Genomic DNA, 21,534 nt, shown 5'->3' with positions numbered 1-21,534 from the left:
GCCATCTGGCCTCCCCCACTCTGACGTGCCCTGGCTAGACAGCTGAAATCAGCCGTCTAGCTGCAAATGGAGGCTGGCCAGAGCACGGCCACCTGCCCTGCATTGGGTCATTGGCTGCCTCCGAGTTTGGAGGCAGCCAATTATCTCCATAGGATTGCGCCCTAAACCATGGTCCTGGTCAACAACGGAAGGGAGTGGAAATCTGCACTGGAGAGGGGAAGACAGGGTGTGCACATTCCCAAGGCTGGCTCCAGATTTGTAAACTGCAGTTTGCAGAGAGCCAGCATTATGTCTGCACCAAGTCTTTGTTCTGAATTTTGAGGCTAGAAAAGAGACACCATCTAGAAAGTGTCTCCTGAGGCTTTGTGGATAGTCATAAGAGGAAAAGTTTGTAGGTGCTGCCTGTAGGTATGAATGATTCATAGTTACTTAAATATGATGTATCATGAATGAGTGAGAGTTAGTTGGTTCGCTTCCTTCCTTGACTTTTGTTGTTTCTTTCAAAGGAAAAGTCCTTCTTTAATATTAAAAGGAGCAAAGGTATATCTAAATTAGAATTCCCTTTAGAGAAATTGAAAGAGGTGGGGAGAGACCTTGTTTATTAGTCAGGGACTCATAAAGATGAGTCCCTGATTTAAAGATGATCCAAAGTCTCTGAGCTGCATTACTGTGGAGGTGGGAAATGGTGCTTTTTGCCAGTGGTGCTCTTTATCAGTGAGTCACTACTATCTATAGCTCAAATTGTGATGAGGCTAAGAATCAGGGTCACTTAAATATGTTACTGATTTGCTTCATGGAAGGCAAACAGTAATGCGTACCTGCAGTAAGAAACCTGCTGGTAGGATTGTTATATGTTATGATCTATATGTGCATTTTCTGCTGTTTCTTTGTGGAAATCCATAACATGTTGAGTCCTGTGCTGGAATCCTCTCTAAAAAGCACATCAATCCAAAATCAAATCAAACCCAAGCACAGTTTATTTAACCAGATACACATCATCCAGGGGAGGGTATAACACTTCCAAAAAAGCATATTCAAGTTGTAACAATAGAGTAACAACTAAAGGTGGTGACAGAAACCAAGAAAAACAAAGATAGCTATCTAACTCTTTGTTGCTGAACTAGCTAGAAGCTACCAAATCCTTCTGTAGCTCAGTTGTGTGGCTTCTGTGCCTGTGAAGCCAATAGTTGCTGCCCATAGGTAATTGGTTTCTTATCCTTCTAATCTACAAAGTGTTGTACATTTCATTTGGCTCATCCCTGCGATTACAATAGTCATATAATGCCCAACTGTGCAAGTGCAATGATCATGTGGGACCAGCAGTAATGAAGAAACAGCTACAGGTATTTAGCAGTCTCAAGCTAACAAAATACTTAAATGCTTAGCTTTAGTGCATGAGTGATCCATGTGGCCACTTGGGTACTCAGAAGAGCATTCTTCTAATATGCTTTCAGACTCCTACTGGGTTAAGTCACTAATACAAAAGGAACAGAAGAAGCAGCGCAATGTTCAACCTGAAAACAAAAATGGGCTCTAAAACACTCCCAAAGTGGCACTTGCTATCTGATAGTGACAAAGCACTCGCTCATTTACAGTAAACACCCCCAGCTGTAGCACTTTAGCAACTTGATATGAAAGGCAAGCAACATTGTGGCTAATGAACTATTGTATTGACTTTTTATTTCTGTCTCAGGAAGCCACAGTTACACAGACTAGGGTTTATATTTACAAACTGGGAAGTGAGGTTCTTAAAATAGGCCAAGAGCAGTGAGTCAGGTTCTGACTGTTGACTTGTTCCACCAGTGTAACATATTTTGGATGTCAAAAGATCAGCCAGTTCTGTCAGTTTGGTTGGTGGATATGCAGTCGTCTGTGGTATTGTGAGTCAGCAGCTCCCACGGTGTGCAAAGAGTGAGTGTGATTTATAGAGGGATAATTTAGCCAAAGGCTTAGTGCAAACATACCAGTGCCCAATCTCCTAAGCATAGATTGGGAACACCCTATGGGCTCTCCTCCTTTCTTCCATCGCTCTTGTCACATCTTGCATGAGCTTTCCTCCTTCCCTTTGAGTTTCGGAGCCAACTTTGCTTAGGCTCATGCCTGCACCAGTGTTTTTGCCAAGTATAATTAGCACAAAACAACATTCTGAAGCCACAGACAAAAGTAGGTTTGCAAAGTTTGCTTTTGGCTTATGCTTAGCAAAAATGTAGTGCAGCTAACCATAGTTATCCCCAGAACTGGAAGAGTAGGAAGAATGCCCATCTAGGAGGTGAGGAGGGAGGGGAAGACCAGTCCACAGAGTGCTTCTAATGTCCCAACGATAGTCTAGCGATCGGGCACTGTGACACCAAACTAGCGAGTCTTAAAATCGTGTGTTTTTAGAAACTAATGTACATGTTACTTTTACCATAGGCACTGGGATCCCCTTGGCAGATCCCATCCCCTTTTCAGTCCCTGACTTTGTTGAGTAGAACTCACCATGTGAGTTGAAGCCATGATACTCCCAATTTATATTTTATTTATTTAAAATATTTTTTAGCTGCCTTTCAAGGCAGAAGCCTTCCCAAGGCAGCTTACAACAATAACATACATAAAAACAATTAAAATATTAAAAGTGATAAAAATAAAAAAACAATAAAAACAACAATAAAAGCCAGTAGTGAGCAATATTAGACCTGGCATACTCAACTTGTGACCTATCAGGCATGTCTTGTTGTCTGGAAGGGGCTTGTCAGCTCCATATTTTTGTAATCTAGGGCTTCAGTCCTATGCTCACTTTCCTGGGAGTAAGCCCCGTTGAACAAATGGGATTTATGTAGACATGTATAGGATCACATTGTTAGGCAGCCAAACCAGGAAGATTATCAAGCTGCTGCCTCACTGCATTGCGCTTGGTGGATTGCAAGTTGTGTAGGCAAGTTGGTCGAGGCAAAAATTCATCATCAGGATGCCAACCCCACTTGCAAAAGGAATGTCAGGTAATAAGAACCAGTAAATGCATTCAGATAACAGAAAGCCATCAGGACAGGATAGGGTTTCTGACCACCCAAGACTCTGCAGATCTAAATTACAGCTTGTGCTGGTGTTCACAAACCAGGAAGGGGGGTGTTGGATGCAGTGGTTCCCCCCCCTCCGTTGCCACTCATTTTGGACCATATGCCTCAGAAGAACCTGTATCTATGGCTCATTCACTTGGTCCTACTTATTATTATTTCCTTTTTAATCTCTAGTATTTATGAATCTCCTTTCTGCCCATAGGTATCCAAAGCTATGGAAGACAATTAAAATATAGTATAATGCTCCATTTAAATGTTAAAATACATATAAAAATCTAATCAGGAAGCAAACACTAGCACAAACTCTTGATAGCGCAAAACCAACAGGGTATAACATTTTCAAAATGTACAAAATACAGCACTAGAACAGATAATCAAATAAAATAAAAAATAGAGGAGCAGTAGTTTAAAACAAACAAACAAACCTAACAATAGACTATCTGAACAACAAAGTGTCCAGGAACCACTCAGCTGCTAGAAGAATACTTCTGGGAGATGTTCAGGGTAGCGTCTTTTGGCAAAGAGTTGCATAGTGGGGATGGGCCATCACAGAGAAGGCCCTGCTCCTCACCTTCCAGGTTCTGCCTGGTTGAATGATGGAGTGGGACTTCCTCCTTGGATCTTAAGAAGTGGGGAGGAACATACGGGAGAGGTTGCTTCTCAGTTAGACCAGGCTGTGTAGAGCTTTAAATTAAGCACCACCATCTTGAAGCAAACAGGCACCCAGTGTTACTTGCTCACTATATCCAGTTCCTGTCAGGAAACAGGTAGGATAATTCTGCACCAGCTGTGGTCTCTGAACTGTCTTGAAGGGAGGCAGGCAGGCAAAACCCATCTCTGAGCCTACTCCAGGTAGACTGTCACCCTCTACCACCAACAGGGCCTTCTACCACCAATTGTCCTATGGGAATGATTCCAGGAGGGAGGCAAAGAGACTAGTCTAGCTCAGCAGTCCTCCTCACCCCATAAGAGCCATCTACCACCAACTGCCCTGTGAGAAGAATCCTGATGACTTAGGTTTTTATATTTTTATTTTAATACATTTTCACTGTTGTTACTTGTAAGCTGCTTTGGAAGGATTTGTATCCTGGAAGGTGGGATAAAACTAATTATAATAAATAAATATAAATACATTAAAGAGTAGTCCTGCATAGACATTGCAGTAATTTAAACAGGAGCTAAATAAGGCATAGGTGATGTGGCCAAATAAATTGTTGTCTGAGAGGAGAGGGCATCATGGTCAGCTCACCAATCAAAGCTGGTGAAAAGCACACCAAGCCATTGCCGCCACCTGAATATCAAGCAGCAAAGCACAGAATGACTACTGCGATACATTTTAAATGAGTCTGTTTAGAAAGACGCATCCCTTTGCTTAAAAATAAATAGCTGTCTGTCCTGTGCTGCTAACACTGCTATCATTATTATGAGGTTTAAAAAAGAAAATAACTATAACAAATTCTTTAAACATTTTTTTTTAATGTTAATCCAGAATATATCCAACAGCAGCCTTTGAACCTTGCAGGGAATCTTATGCCTTCCTCCCCTCAGCCCCCCAAACATTAAATGCCATCCTTATTGCCAGCTGCCAAATTCTCTTTGAGAGATTGGCACCCTTAGTTAGTACCGTTGATTCAATTCATTATCCTTATACCTTTGTGTCTTATCTTACCACCCAGGACATATTATGCTTGCTGGGGTGTACTGTCTCCTCTCTCTCTCCCTCCCCCCGCCCCCTCTCTCATATGTATATTTATCGGTTCTGTATCAAAGCTTTGCTCAATTTAGATGCAGTGGCTTGGAACTTATGATATGTTAACTTAAGGAAGGACACAGAAGAAAAGTCCCCACCCACCCAGCAGCCCCCTGCAGCCCAGCCCATGTTGTTCAGAGGTGCACCCTCGCCGGCCTTTCAGAAAGATTTTTGGGGAGGGGGAGGTGGCTGCAGGGAGGAGAGGGAAAGGGAAATTTCCTTCTGTGAACTTCCCTTCTGTTCCAGTTTGGGTGCCATAGATCCTATCGAGTCTGAGATGGAAGCTACCTCCTGTCTGGTCAGGTTTCTATGGAGACCTTTCAGTTTGTGCAACCAGACTGTGTGGACAAACTGGAAGTTTGAGGCCTAATACCTGCTCTTTGGATCCTTGCCCCTCCTGGCCTTTGAGATCTGCCAGGGCTGAGTTTTCAGTTTGGGCCTCAGAGGATGTTAATGTCTAAGGCTTGTAAAGATAATACTGTGCAGTCTGTGAACACAGTAAGTATTCCCTCCAATTCATTCAAGTTAACAAGTAGCTACTAATAAGGAGGGTAGGGTGCTTCTGTGGAAGGAGTTTAAGGACTCATGCTTTGCTTGTAGATGCCATTGAATGAAGTGCAACACCAGCCAATGGGCCTCAGCATCTCACTTTTCAGAAGAAGATGTAAAAATAATGATTTACACACAAAAAAACTCTGGAGCATTGCCTTCAAGTAAAGAATTAGTGCAACATATATATGCTCTGAATCAGCTTGGGCCATATATTTACAGAAGGAAGTTTCTGCATTTGAATTTCCAGCTGCATAAGGAGCCATATATGCAAAAAAGCACCATACAGCAGCCTGGGGTGTGTGCTGTTAGTGAAGGGGCAGTATACATTAATGACAACAGTGATGATCACCTGTTAGAGGGGCAGGAACGGAGTATCTGGGGGTTGAATTAATTCCCTCCCCTTCAAACAAGTAGTCAGTGCTATCACTGACAATCACATTAGAGCTGTGCATGCTCAGCCTTCACTGCTAAATTGCGAGGTTTATGCAGGGCTCTATGTTGTGGAAAAGCCCCGTGCTTCGTGTGTATAAGGTCAGATCAGATTCCAAGTGTCCATTTAAGAAAAAGTAAACCAGGAAATGAGATGAAGTCTGATTCCTGGGTTTACCAGGATCAGTTTGAGGGAAGCAGAGGTGTTGGGAATGAAGCAGGCACAACTATGTGACTGTTCAAAATGTACTGTGCCTTATGTCAACCATGATTCTGGCTTTGGTGGCAAGCAGGAAGACTTTAGGGAGTCAGGCTGGATTATTCCATAGCAACTCTGGATATACAGAGTGAACTGCTTTACAAAGAGAGGGAGAAATAAGTCTAGACAGTGCCATTCGTGGACAGAGGGAATTCAAAACAGTGCGTTAAATCCAGAGCAGGACTCTCCTTCTCTTCTCCCCCCTGCAGCTCTCTGCACTGCCCAAAAATCTGCTCCAGAAGGTTTCCCAGTCATTTGGAGCAGAGAGCTCACTATCGGATGGTCATGGGGGTAGGTATCACATTGGATCCACCCCAGTATGCAACTTTTTGAAGACATCCACTTGCATAAAGGAAAAAAATAATTATGTTTGTCAAATGAGAACCATCAAATATTTGTAGATTGGTCCCATCTGATCACTCCTGACTCTAGAGGATTTCAGATATTTGATGACTTCTATAGTCGTCAGTGCATTTTCTAACACCCACTGAAGTGCTTTCTGAAAATGTGTATTAATTGGAACACTTACTAGCTATTAAAGCAATTGGGATAGGGCCATAGCTCAGTAGTTGAACACATGCTGTGAATGCAGAATACCCCAGGTCCATTTTCTAGTATTGCCATAAAAAAAAAAGAAAAGGATCTTGGGTGGCAAGACTAACAAAGACTTTCACCCGAGACCTCGGAGAGCTGCTGTCAGAACTGGGCTAGAATCCAATCATCAGATTTCGGTATAAGGTAACTTCATATGCCTACATGTTAAAGAGTACATTTAAAGCCCTGGTATCCAGCATATAAAATAATGAGAAACGTCTTTGTTAACAATACAGCCAAGTTTCTGTATCCTCATAAAAAATGCAACCCTGATGTAGTGAGAATAAAATGACTAATAAATGCTGGCAGTAGAGAGTGAAAATAATCTTCATTTTGAAAATGTGAATCCAATGTGAATCTAAAGCAGCTATGAATTTTGTCATGAAAGTAAACCATACCTTACTAGGATTGCAATTTAGGCTGATATTTTTTAAACTTTCCAACATGGATGTGTGAAATAAAAGTGGAGCTTACAAAAAGAGAGAGAGAAGAATTAATGACCTAATAAAAAGGTACAAGAGCAACCTAATTTACTTCTAGCCTTTAAGACAAGCTTTTAATATGAGCTATGATTTGATTAGGGTAGTGTTCAAGCTGTATAGCAATTTGTGTGCTTCTGGTGCTTTCCCTCTTCCCCCTGAGCGGTTATTTCATCAATATATAATGGAATCTGGAATTTCAGTGGAATGTTGTTAGGATCTCAGAAGGCTTCCTTGAAGAGCAACTATATCATTCCTTTAAAACATATCTGCATGTTTGAGTGTACATTTATTTTCATTTATTAAAATATTTATGTACAGCCCTCCATCATAATTGATTCCAGGATAGTTTACAATTTAAAAAACAAAATGTACCTATAAATTGCAAAGAGAAAACTCTCTGGAAAAGACCCTGATGCTGGGAAAGACTGAAGGCAAAAGGAGAAGGGGACGGCAGAGGATGAGATGGCTAGATAGCATCACTGATGCAATGAATATGGACTTGAGCACGCTCCGGGAGAGAGCGCAGGACAGGAAGGCCTGGCGTGCTATGGTCCATGGGGTCACGAAGAGTCGGACACGACTGAACAACAACAATCTATAAATGCAATAGCTAAAAAAATAAAATGCAGCAGATAAAAGTAGTTACACATGAAGCTGTCCTGTACTAAAAACAAAGGCTTGTGGCACCTTTAAAGACTAATAGAATTATTGCAGCATGAGATCCATGTAAGTTTCTTCCACAGCTCTAGGAGATTAGTCAAGATCAGTACGTAGTCCAAGGTCCAACCACAGCAAGGTTCAAAGAAGAGTAAGGTTAGCAGTGGGAAGACACAGCAGGAACTAGTGCATAGACATTATTCCAGCACTCTGTGTATAGAACTGAAAACATTTAAGCCTGAGCCTTCAGAGCCCAACCCAGAGCAATGCTGCAGCCATCAGTGCCACCTGAGGAATGATCTACATGCAAACACATCCTTACTCATGAGTATACCTTTACTCATGTGTATACCTTATTCCTCAGGTGGGCACTTCTGTATGTGGCAGCTGGCCAAGCTTGAACCTTTAGATGCCTGAGTGCCCAAGGACTAGGTGGCCACTTGGTGTCCGGCTCTGAGTCCGAGAGGGGCTAACTACATCATGAGGGGTAGAGTTGACTGTTGTTTCCCCTGAGGGCCCAGCCTCGCTCTGATCTGCCTCAAGATTCCTCCATATTGTTTGCTTGAGGGGTTCCAGGTCATCCTTCAAAAAGGAACACAGAAAATAAATGTCACATTCTGTCTATTCACCTTAAAAAAGAAAAAGAAATGTAATGTCTTTCTTACTGAATTCTCTAGGGCTTAAGTCATCTTCATCAGCACAAAGTAATCCATCGAGATATTAAGGGACAGAATGTTTTACTGACGGAAAATGCAGAAGTTAAACTAGGTAAGGATTTATTTCCCCTAGCTTATGGAAAATGTAAGGAAGCATGGAATCAGGCTTGTCTGAAGACTGTTGGTCCTGCCTTTCTGTGATCCATTTTCTGAAGTCGAGAGTTTCTCCAAATTCTAAGAAGTAGAACCGGATGCTGGTCATTTATGCCAGTACATCTCATTAAAGGAATTTGAAAATAAGGTCCAGGAATCTTCACGGCCATGATCACACTTTAGAATGCAAAACAATGTGAAACCATAAGCTGGCAAAGAATACTGAAAACTGTGATTTCATTATTTTAAGACTCTTATGGACACAAAATGAAACCCTGAAAATTCTTGGTAGCATCTACTAAAAATTTAGAAAATGAAGAGATTCTGGTAAGGCATATCAGTGGTCACTGTTTGGGGTCTTTTTTCACTCAACACAGTTATTAGTCCATCCCAGCTGTCCCTGCTGCTCTTAGAGATGTGTTTCTCCTCTCCAGTCTTGCATTTTTCCATGAAATTCAATTGTTCTTTCAAAGTCCCTGACAAAATATGTGGTGGATAGGGGATATAAACAATTCTAGCTACAAAGATACACCTTCCTAATAAGCGTGTGAGTTAAGCATCAGTTGGCACTTGAAGGGAAATGGACAGATTGCTGAGGGAAGAGAAGGAGTGAAAAGTAATTGGGCTAGATTCCAGCAGGATTCCTTGTGCCAGTCAAGACTAGCTTACCCGCTGTGCACAAGTCAGGGAGCTCACCATGGAAGTCACTATCTGTAAAAGGACAGCGCCTGCCAATATTGCATCTGGCTAGAAGTGATATGGTCCGATAGGCTGCTGGTCTGGGAGCCTATCACAGGGCAGAGCAGCATTGTGGAAGTCTGGGACTAGGGATTAGGAAATATCTAAATGCAGGATGCCTGTGAACAAGCTGGGCCAAGGAGAGTTCCAAGCCTTACTCTGGATATGGGTTCATATCCAGCAAGGAAGGAGATACTTGTGAAGATAGATTTTGACACCTGTGAGTCTGTAGCAAAAGTAGCAGCTGACTTTCATGTGTCTTCATTTTGAGACTAAGTCTATAGCGCAGGGGGTAGATAGCATGCAGTTCACAGGCTTTTTGCAGCTCCCATTAGCCCCAAATTGTTGCCACATGACTAGCGGCAAAATAGGCACATTTTCATGTGTGCGTGCCTTGTTTTAAAGCAAAATCACCCTCCTGTGGAGCATGATTTTGCATTAAATCAGGCTGTGCACTCTCCATACCCTTGTTTTAAACAGAAAATGTGGCTTTCCCCCCTGCTGCTGAAATTTGGTGGTATGGCAATAATTTTGGTGGGTGTGCTCACCCTGGGGTGGTGAAATGGGCCCTCAGATCCTTGGATGTTGCCCACCTCTGTTCTAGCAAGTGGCCCATGATGACTTGAGATTCATACTCACTGGATAAAGAGAAAGGTTTTGGCTTGAACTTTCCCAGCATTCCTTGAGCTCTAGCTCTTTTGAAATTAACACTCTTCACTTCAAGATTCATGTAGCTCCCCATGAACTTTGGCTTGTGAAATTTAATATGACTTTATTTATATTTCCTTCTTTATATGACATGTCTAACCATTTTTTACCTTATGCCTCATCAACTATTGTTTTTCATTCCCAGTGGATTTTGGAGTCAGCGCTCAGCTCGACAGAACAGTTGGGCGAAGAAATACATTCATTGGAACTCCATACTGGATGGCCCCCGAGGTTATCGCCTGTGACGAAAACCCCGATGCCACTTATGACTTCAAGGTAGCTAAAGATGTTGGCTAATGCAATCTTCACTTATCAACACTGAACCATAGAGAGTTAATTATACATGGGAAGGTAAATACAAGACCTAGCAACATTAGCATCAGAGCTAGATAACACACTGGGGCAGTTCCCCGTGTGGATCACCCTGATGCTTAGGCCAGTGTTTGAACCAAGAAATCTATCCGAAAATGGGGCTGGAACCCAGGTACAAGCAAGCAAGCCATTAAGGAAGCTGACAGACATCAGGGGGAAGTGGTAATCAGGAAAATGTGCAAGTTCATAGGCAGACGTCTTGAGTAAGCAGTGCTTTTTTTTCTGGAGGACAAGGTACCAGAACTCTTGAATTATGCTTCCTTGGGAGTTGATGGCGATTAAATTGTAATAAAGAGCATTACAATACTGAACAAATACTAATGTGTGTGTGTGTGTATAAAATAGAAGAACAGTGCCAGAACACACTTCCAATGAGTTCCACCAGACAAAAAGCACTGGGAGTAAGACTAGGGAGCCACACAATCAAAGTTGGAGTCTAGCCATTGACCTAGACAAAGACCCAGGTTTAACCCCCAAGTATTTGGAGCCATTCTACATGGAACCAATGATCTATCTGGGTGGAGTGGCACATGTTTGGAAGTGGAAGGACCTTACTACCCATTCTTGTGGCTGTGCTCATAGTTTCAAAGGGCTCACCACAAAGGGCACTAATGCACAGATCTGGAGAATCCTGCTTTGAACTGCAGTCAATCGTGGTAAAATATTTCCAAGGGAAATACAGTGGGCCTGTTCGCACGATCAAATAGCCCACTGTTGCTTATTTAAGCCACGGTGGGCTGCGGTACAGGAGGATAGGCATTTTCAACATTCAAGCCACAACTGCTGCTTGTTGTGGCAGGGGTGGGTTCTTTGAGGATTAAACACATGGCCTGTTTTAAGGTTATGTGAGGGTTGTTTAACCCTTGCACAACCCATCCCCTCTGGGTTCAGACAACATGACAAGCTGTGGTTGCGGCTTGGATTTTCCAGATTGCACCTGTGGGCCCTATGGCTTGTTGTGGTTTAAATAAGCCATGAAGAGTTTCAGTGATCATGTAAACTCAGTCGATATATAAGGTTAATTAATGGTCATTTCACAGAACTGAAGAATTTCAGGGCCAAAGTTGTGTTTAAACAAATGTGCTTAACCTGTCAGATTTTATTTTGGAGAAAAAACAGCTGGGGGGCTCCAATCTGAAATGTGTTCCAGATTGGGCCCCTGTGCCAGTTTTCTGCTGAACATTGTCACCTGCTTGGCTGCTATTTGCACCTGAAGGTTCTGTTTGCAGTAAACACCACTTTCAGGAGCAAAAAGCAGCCATGGCGGCAGGGGGTGGGGGTGGGATTTTCAGCAGAAAGGTGCTGTGCGACTTTAATCCAGATCAGGAGGATATTGTGGCTAGGGGCCACGTGGCCAGTTTTCCTCCAGAGTAAAAGTATCCAAGCTAAGGATGCAAGTTTAAACAGTAGCTTGGCCCTCAGTCATTTCAAGAAATGGAGGGCTTTCCATTATTTTTCTGCACCAATTTCAGCTGTTTAATTGTTGCATATTTTACTTTTTTGCCATTGGCATAAAGCTCTATTGCTCCTTCCTTCTATGATTGTACGGGCTTTTCTACATGTGTTTACTCTGAGTGAGTACCAAGTTCCAGTTGATTTAACTCAAACCAGTGTGGTTTCGTGGACAGTGTCTCAGACTAGCAACAAGGAAAACCAGATTTGCATCCCCACTCAGCCATGAGGCTCACTGGGTGGTTTTAGACAGTCACCATCTCTCAGCCTAACCTACCTTATGGGGTTGTTGTGAGGGTGAAAAAGGAGAAAATCATGTATGCCCCCCTGAGCTCTTTGGAGGAAAGGTGCTGTTAAAAACATACTGTCATTTAATCAGCAGCTAACATGCAACATTTATACTACCTTTCCCCAACCTGCTGCCCTTGAGTTATTTTGGATTACAATTCCTAGGATCCCTGACCATTGACCATGTGGCTGGGGCTGATGGGAGTTGGTCCACAACATCTGGAAGGCACAAGGTTGGGGAAGGCTGATTTATACTAAAAATATATAGGGATAGCACAGGTGTCTTGGAAGCCAAGTTTCCATGGTTGATGTCGTGCCATTTTGAAGACGGCTGAAGGCACCCACTCTTCTTGAGCAGTTGGCTTCTGAAATATCTGATGGAAATCACAGTCTCATAAACTTGCTCACTTACAGGCAGACGGCAGAGGCAGTTTTCTGAGTGAGTGAAGCCTGTCAAAAGCTTGTCAGTGAAGGCACTCTGCTTTGCTAGCACCAGATTGATTCCTTGTTAATTTTTCTATTCTGAGCACAATCTGGAGGGATGAACAGTCCATAAGGCAGTCAGTCACTGGAAAGCGAACTTGATATTCATTAGGGATCTGTCATTGTCATTAAAAATTTGGATTTCAGGCCTAGTGCCAGGTGGTTCTGGACCTAAGCCAGTATTATGAGACTACATACCTTTCCCCAGGTTCTTTTTGAAAATAATTATTTTTAGAATAGAAAATAGGCACAGTGTAAAGCATAAACCAAATAAAAGATGCAGGCCCTGCCTTTAGGCTTGCAAGCTATATAAGAGGCTAGGCAAACAAGCTAAGTGGAATGGAGGAAAATCATTGTGAAGAGATCTGTTTGAGAATGCCAGATGAAAGAGATGAGTTTTTATCAGGCATTGACATAAATATAAACCATGAGCGAGGAACCTTTGGCATCCAGATGTTGTTGGATCACAACTCCCATAATCCTGACAATTGGCCATGCTGGCTTGGGTTGATGGGATTCAGATTCCAACAACATCTGGAGGGCCATAGATTCCCTAATCCTGACATAGACTGATAGAGGGATCCAGATGGATACCAGGAGGCCAGCTTTTAGTGAGAGAGAAGGAGTGCTGGTGGGGAATGGAGTATGTAAATTTTAGGTTTATGAAACCTGCTTTGCCAGGATACTGGTGAAGCAGAGAAACAGAGAGAGAAATGGGAGCAAAAGAGTGAGTCCCTTGGGGAATTATCTTGGGAGCCAGTTCACATCATCTCCTCTTTCCTCAGCCACAGTTCTGTCTTCTTGCCCCTTTTGCCAGTGCTGGAGAAGGACAGTATAGGAAATGCTTGACAGCATCAGGAGCCCAATCATCCAGTCCTGGAAGTCAGTAAAGCTCAACTATAGATATGAGTTTTCTGGTCACTAGGCTGTTTTTCTGGTCACTAGGATGACTGAAATTGAACAACTGTCCCTGGTTCTTGACACAGCTGCTAGCAGATGTCCCCTCATCAAGCAGCAGAACAGGCTGTCCCTTTGGTTTCACCAGTAATTCCAGGAGATTGGGGTGACTTGAGTGCAGGTAGAGGAAAACCCAGAATAAATCCAATCAAGCACAGCTTGGGTCTTGTTTTGGAGCCTAGACTGTAGCAGTGATGGCATTCAACCCCTGCCCTTTGTGGCTTAAAAAACATTTCCAGCCCAGCTAATTCAATTAACAAGTGGAGGTGAATGTATCAGTGCACTGAAAAAAATGATCTGGTTTTGGCTGGAGAAAAAACGTGTCCTTGGATCCAACAGAATTGAACAACGGTAAGCTCGTTTCAGATTTGCCAATTTAGGGTAAGGTAATTGAGGCAGCCCCCTTCATGGATCACTGCCTTGTTGTGGTGAAGGGGCTTGCGTAACTCAGTGAAGCCATAAGCTATGCCGTGCAGGGCCACCCAAGACGGACAGGTCATGGCGGAGAGTTCTGACAAAATGTGGTCCACTGGAGAAGGAAATGGCAACCCACTCCAGTATTCTTGCCAAGAAAACCCCATGGAATGTATCACAAGGCTAAAAGATATGACACCGGAAGATGAGCCCCTCAGGTCGGAAGGTGTCCAATATACTACTGGGGAAGAGCAGAGGGTATTTCCAAGTAGCGCCAGAAAGAGTGAAGCGGCTGGGCCAAAGCCGAAAGGACACTCAGCTGTGGATGTGTCTGGTGGTGAAAAGAAAATCCGATGCTGTAAAGAACAATATTGTTTAGGAACCTGGAATGTAAGATCAATGAATCAAGGTAAGCTGGAGGTGGTCAAACATGAGATGGCAAGATTGAACATCGACATCTTGGGAATCAGTGAACTAAAATGGACAGGCATGGGCGAATTTAATTCAGGGGACCATCATATCTACTACTGTGAGCAAGAATCCCTTAGAAGAAATGGAGTAGCACTCGTAGTCAATAAAAGGGTGGGAAAAGCAGTACTGGGGTACAATCTCAAAAACAATAGAATGATCTCAGTACAAATCCAAGGCAAACCATTCAAAATCACAGTAATTCAAGTCTATGCCCCAACCAGTGAGGCCAAGAAGCTGAAGTTGATCGGTTCTATGAAGACCTACAACACCTTCTAGAACTAACACCAAACAAAGATGTCCTCTTCATCATAGGGGATTGGAAGGCTAAAGTAGGAAGTCAAGAAATCACCAGGATAACAGGCAAACATGGCCTTGGTGTACAAAATGAAGCAGGACAAAGGCTAATAGAGTTTTGCCAAGAGAACACGCTGATCATAGCGAACACTCTTTTCCAACAGCACAAGAGGTGACTCTACACATGGACATCACCAGATGGTCAATATCAAAATCAGATTGATTATGTCCTTTGCCGCCAAAGATGGAGAACCTCTATACAGTCAGTAAAAACAAGACCTGGAGCTGACTGTGGCTCAGATCATGAGCTGCTTCTTGCAAAATTTCGGCTGAAATTGAAGAACGTAGGGAAAACCACTAAACCATTCAGGTATGACCTAAATCATATCCCTTATGAATATACAGTGGAGGTGAGGAATAGATTTAAGGGATTAGACCTGATAGACAGAGTGCCTGAGGAACTATGGACAGAGGTCCATAACATTGTTCAGGTTGCAGCAACTCAATCCATCCCAAAGAAAAGAAATGCAAGAAAGCAAAGTGGCTGTCTGATGAGGCTTCACAAGTAGTTGAAGAAAGAAGGGAAGCGAAAAGCAAGGGAGAAAGGGGAAGATATATCCAACTGAATGCAGATTTCCAGAGAATAGCAAGGAGAGAAAGAAGGCCTTCTTAAATGAACAATGCAAAGAAATCGAGGAAAACAATAGAATGGGAAAGACTAGAGATCTTTTCAAGAAAATCGGAGATCTCAAGGGAACGTTTTGTGCAAAGACGGGCATGATAAAGGACGAAGAAGGCAGGGACCAAACAGAAGCAGATGAGATTAAGAAGAGGTGGAAAGAATACGCAGAAGAACTATACAGGAAAGATCTTAATGTCCCTGATAACCATGATAGTGCAGTCACTGAACTTGAGCCGGACATCCTCGAGAGTGAAGTCAAGTGGGCCTTAGGAAGCATTACTAACAACAAAGCTAGCGGAGATGACAGTATTCCAGCTGAGCTATTTAAAATCCTAAAAGATGATGCTGTTAAAGTGTTGCACTCAATATGCCAACCAATTCGGAACACTCAACAGTGGCCACAAGACTGGAAAAGGTCAGTTTACATTCCAATTCCAAAGAAGGGCAATGCCTAAGAGTGTTCAAACTACCGTACAATTGCGCTCATTTCACATGCCAGCAAGGTGATGCTCAAAATGCTACAAGCTAGGCTTCAGCAGTATGTGAACCGAGAACTACCAGAAGTATAAGCTGGGTTCCGAAGAGGCAGAGGAACTAGAGATCAAATCACCAACGTTCACTGGATCATGGAGAAAGCAAGAGAATTCCAGAAAAACGTCTATTTCTGTTTCATTGACTACGCTAAAGCCTTTGATTGTGTGATTCACAACAAACTGTGGCAAATTCTTAAACAGATGGGAGTACCAGACCACCTTATCTGTCTCCTGAGAAACCTGTATGAGGGTCAAGAAGCAACAGTAAGAATCGGACATGGAACAACCGATTGGTTCAAAATTGGGAAAGGAGTACGACAAGGCTGTATATTATCGCCCTGCTTATTTAACTTATATGCAGAGTACATCATGAGAAACGCCGGGTTGGATGAATCACAGGTCGGAATTAAGATTGCCAGGAGAATTATCAACAACCTCAGATACGCAGATGATACCACCCTAATGGCAGAAAGCGAAGAGGATCTCAAGAGCCTCTTGTTGAGGGTGAAAGTGGAGAGTGCAAAAGCTGGTTTGAAACTCAACATGAAAAAAACGAAGATCATAGCATCCGGCCCCATCACTTCCTGGCATATAGAAGGGAAAGAAATGGAAGCAGTGACAGATTTTATTTTCTTGGGCTCCAAGATCACCGCAGACGGTGACTGTAGCCATGAAATTAAAAGACACTTGCTCCTTGGGAGGAAAGCTATGGCAAACCTAGACAGCATAGTAAGAAGCAGAGATGTCACCTTGCCGACAAAGGTCCATCTAATCAAAGCTATAGTTTTCCCAGTAGTAATGTATGGCTGTGAGAGCTGGACTATAAGGAAGGCTGAACGCCGAAGAATCGATGCTTTCGAACTGTAGTGCTGGATAAGACTCTTACAAGTCCCCTGGACTGCAAGGAGGTCAAATCAGTCCATCCTAAAGGAAATCAACCCTGACTGCTCATTGGAAGGACAGATACTGAAACTGAAGCTCCAATATTTTGGCCACCTCATGCGAAGAGAAAACTCCCTGGAAAAGACCCTGATGCTGGGAAAGATTGAAGGCAAAAGGAGAGGGGACGGCAGAGGATGAGATGGCTAGATAGCATCACCGATGCAATGAATATGGACTTGAGCATGCTCCAGGAGAGAGCAGAGGACAGGAAGGTCTGGCGTTCTATGGTCCATGGGGTCACGAAGAGTCGGGCACGGCTTAACGACTGAACAACAACAACAAATTGAGGCAGCATATCACCCAGCACCATGAACTTCGGAGGAGTCGGATTTTCTAAGGCCCATGTCAATCAGAGCAAGCTTTGGGACTGAAACTGCATTAGTTGCCTTGGTGAATGATCTGTGTCTTGAGGTGTATGGGGGTGTGTGACCCTGCTCATTCTCCTTGAGCTCTCAGTGGCATTTGACACTACTGATAATGAAAGTCCTTCTGAGTTGACTAAGTCAGTTGGAGGTGCTGTAGTGGTCCTGCTCCTTTCATCTGGTCAGTACTGGAAGGTACTATTGAGTGACAGTGACTCTATCCCATGGGTTTTGTACTATAGGATATGTACCAGAAAGTTCCATCTTATCCTCTCTGCTTTTTATTATTTACGTGCAACCTCCAGTGGAATTTTTCCAAGAATTTGGAATGTGGTGTCATCAATATGCTAATGACACCAAACTCTGCTTTTCTTCCTCATCTAATCCAGGACCAGCCCCAAATAACACTCTGAACACATTTGTGGGCTGGATGAGGAAAAATAAATTTACAGATAAGACAGAGATGTTGATGGTAGGCCAATCAAGAGATATAGGGAGACTGGATGTACCTTTTCTTGATGAGGTCCGACTCCTAAAGGGGGTGTACAATCTAGGAGTGCTCTCTGATCCTGCTCTCAGGTGGCATTTGCAAGATTTGCCCTTTACCATCTTCTGTTAGTGACCATAATTTAGTTTAAATTGTCCATGCTTTACTCAGCTTTCATTTAGACTATTGCAATGTGCTATATATTGAGATGCTCTTGAAGACTGTTTTGAAGCTGCAGCTAGTGTGAAATGCGGTCTCACGTTTTGTGGCAGGAGCAGGTCATGGAAAGCATATAAGTTCAATCTTGGCTTGACTACAGTGGGTACCTGCTTGCTTCTGGGCCCAACTCAGAGTGCTGGTTTGGATCTAATAAAGCCCTAAATGGCCAGGGCCCTATGTAAATTGGAAGTTCTGTCTCTTGTATACTCTTCCCCATTCCCTGAGCTCAGTTGAGTATGTCCTGCTTCATGTATTTCCTCCCACTCAGGCTGGTGACAACATGCACGGAATAGGCCTTTCTTGACTGTGTCCTTGTGGAATGCTTTCCCTTGGATAATTTGTCAGATACCTTTCTTACTATTATTTAGACAGACTGACATTTTTGAAAGCATTCTTCTCCCCACCTGTATGGAGACTAATTTTTAATTGTCATTCAATATGTTGTTGCTTTTGTTGGCTTTTAAGTCTAGAGTATATAGTTTTAGGACTGTTCTTAGATTTTTAACATTGCAGTCCTATTGCAGTCCTTTGTCTGTCTACTCAGAAGTAAATCACACTGAGTTCAATGGGACATGCTCCCACATCAGTGAATAGGATTGAAGGCTAAAACTGAAATTTTGTATTGTATGATGCATGCTTCTTTGAACATATAACTCTGAAATAAGCATCTAGATGGGGGCATCCTATACTGCAGTGCTAAACAATTCACTCTTTCATATAAATAAATGTGTAGTTTTATTGGTTTAGTTTAATACCAGGAAAGAGTAATGTTGAGGAAAAAAAGCGCCACGGCATACAAAAAGGTGCTTGTGTGAGGGGGTTATTATATTGTCCTGCTCTCCACTTCCTTTCCTTAATGCACAACTACCCGAATTACCTGTTAGCTGTGAATGAAGAGAAGGATGAAAGGAGAGGAAAAGAGGTAGAAAATGAAAAGTGGGGAAAAAGAAGAAAATCTGCACATTCCTTGCTTTTTGGCATATGTCAGACGCACTCATGTATCTGCATATTGTGTGTGTGTGGATTATTTATTTATGGATGCATGCTCAATGTTGATAGACCACTTTGTAGCTCAGAAACAGGCCCTCAAGATGGCTTACAAAAGAGTCAAAACACCCAACATAAAACAAAACTGCATGAAACGGTGAAGAAGACCCATCCATAATGGCTTCATTTCCAGTAAAGAGGTTTTAACCAGTTTCCTGAACATCACCTGAGCAACATCAACATCACCTGAGCAAGCTTGATGGGCTGCTTTGATAAGTGAATTCAACAGACAGATTGCCACCACCAAGAAAGTTGTCACTTATGAATTGCCAAAAAAGAGGACATGCACCACCAAAAAAGAGGACAAAGAGGATAATGATTTGCATAATTTGCACATTGCATATGCTAATTTATATGTATAGATGCAGATTTAGAACTAATCATAATTTAAATAGAAATACATCAGAGTGTGGAAGACTGTGACGAGGAAACCTATATATCTGCCTCTTCACCCTAACTGTTGATGGGGAACAATTCTTATGGTTCTTTGTCTTTAAACTGGAATTGCACAGGACAGTCCTTCAACCAGAGGACTGTCCTCTGTAAAAGAAGGCTCATGGCCACTCTACAAAGAAGGCTCAGTTCCTTGTTGTCATCTGGCTAACCACAGAAGGTGGCAGTAGTTGGACCAAGCTTCTCAAGAACTTAAGAGCAAGATGTGCCAGGGTAGACATGGGAGGAGGCATTTCTTAAGATCATTAAGGATAAGGTGAAATTATAATGCATTGACAGGGTGGGAACTGTGTGTTATTTCACATAATGTACTTTTGTGCACAAGGGTTTCTTTTCTTTTTTTTGTAGTACCATCAATGTACTTTATAGAGTATAAGAGGATAGGTCCCTGCCCAGGTGGCTTACAATCCATAATTTCACAAAGCGAAGACATCAGAGGGAGAAGCGAAGTAGAGAAGGGAATGGGTAAACAGGCTCCTTATTTCAGCAACAGTTACATAGGCTGTGTTCCTGGGCAGAGGAAATAGAGCATGGCACCAAAGTCTTCATGGAAAAGGTGTGTTTTGAGGAGCATTTAGAAGGAAGAGAGAGATGGCATCATGCAGGTGTTTGGAGGAGATAGTTCCAAACATAAGAGGCAGCACAGGGGAAAAGGCAGACGGAGTGTTTTGAGGGAGCAGGAGACCTTCGGACAGCTGAGGGCTGGAGGAGTGAAGGTCATGGGCAGAAAGGGATTGGGTTATAAGAGCAGAGATGTGGGGAGGGGCATGGGCCATGAAGGGCTTTTAATTATTTCCACACATGTGAAACAAAAAATGTAGTATGTGAATTGGCCTTCAGTTGAAGATAAATTGCACTCAGTGGTGTTCTTGGGGCTCAGTCACTTGATGCCAACAAGTTTTTAGCTAGATTTGAGATAATGTCCCTCTCTTTCCAGTGGGAATACGATTCCTATTATCCAGTAGAACTGTTAACACAGGATGAGGTCAGAATTGTTCTTTTGTCATCAAAGATCAAATAAGCTTAGCAATCTAGATGTTTCATCTTAAGCAACCTCTGCAGTTAAATTTCTACAGGGAGTTTTCAGACTTTGTTGTAACAGATGCACTTGAGATGTACGTTTCTAGACATAATAGCAGTTAGTGGATCATATTAATGTAACTGTCATTAATTTTTGAAACAAAGCAATGTGACATTTTTTTAAAGGCATACAGATTGGATCCTGTCATACTTGGCCAAATGGCTTGATAATAAACACAAAAGCTTTCATGACTTGGTACAAAGAAGAAATTCCAAAGTTTACAGCCACTGGAAATAAAATGCCTCTGATCTTCTTGCTTCCTTATGTCAAACAGAGCTTGCTTCATAATCTACAAAATAATACACTTAATACCTCACAGAAACACTCCATGACACATAGGAAACATGCAAAAGCCACACTGTAGTAGTTTTGTTTTGTTTTTTTTCTTTTCTTTCAGAAAGCTACCAAATTTACTGAGAATCGAAAGAAAGTAACAGATTAGTCCATCTTGGCAGAAAAAATAATGATGTGTTAGCATCTTTTCTTCTTAAAAAGGCTTGTGATTTCTCCCTTATTATATTTAAACCTTAATATCATATAATCCTAATTGTTATAAAGCAGCTGGAAATCTGAGGATTTCTTGTTGTGCTATTTTCTGAAATGTGGGACGTGATCATCATTCCTTTTCTGGGACTTCTATGGCAGATCTTCACTAGAAATTTATGTTAGTTTAATATGAGTTTAATAGACATGGTTCCCCCGCACCCCCCTGGCAAGAATCCTGGGAATGGTAGTTTGAAGACAACACTCAGAAATTCTCTTTTCACATGTCACAGAATTACATTTCCCAGGGGTCCTTGGGGAGAGGGGATCTGAATTTAGCTGCAGTCCACACAGTTGCTGGGGGAGAAATTAATAGATTTTCACAGCAACAATATACCGAACTAGTTGTACAGGATATGCAGGTCACTTCGAAGCATGGGTGTTTACCATTCCAGGACATGTGTTTGGCATCTGGTGTAA

The 21,534-nt window shown here is 42.5% G+C and overlaps 1 protein-coding gene across 4 annotated transcripts in view; it reads left to right on the top strand.

The window, feature by feature from the left end:
* TNIK (TRAF2 and NCK interacting kinase) overlaps positions 1-21,534 on the top strand; it is a 424,016-nt gene that overhangs the window by 222,284 nt on the left and 180,198 nt on the right. For all 4 annotated transcript variants that reach the window (XM_084847490.1, XM_084847491.1, XM_084847489.1 and 1 more), the window contains exons 6-7: positions 8,457-8,547; positions 10,180-10,310. In XM_084847490.1, coding sequence (XP_084703616.1) covers positions 8,457-8,547; positions 10,180-10,310 — 222 coding nt within the window. The remainder of the gene's footprint in view (positions 1-8,456; positions 8,548-10,179; positions 10,311-21,534) is intronic.

Source organism: Heloderma suspectum, chromosome 3, assembly GCF_057233095.1.
Source record: "Heloderma suspectum isolate Gila_16-S chromosome 3, 16-S_ref, whole genome shotgun sequence".
NCBI lineage: Eukaryota > Metazoa > Chordata > Lepidosauria > Squamata > Helodermatidae > Heloderma > Heloderma suspectum.
This window is presented reverse-complemented; position numbering and strand designations above follow the sequence as displayed.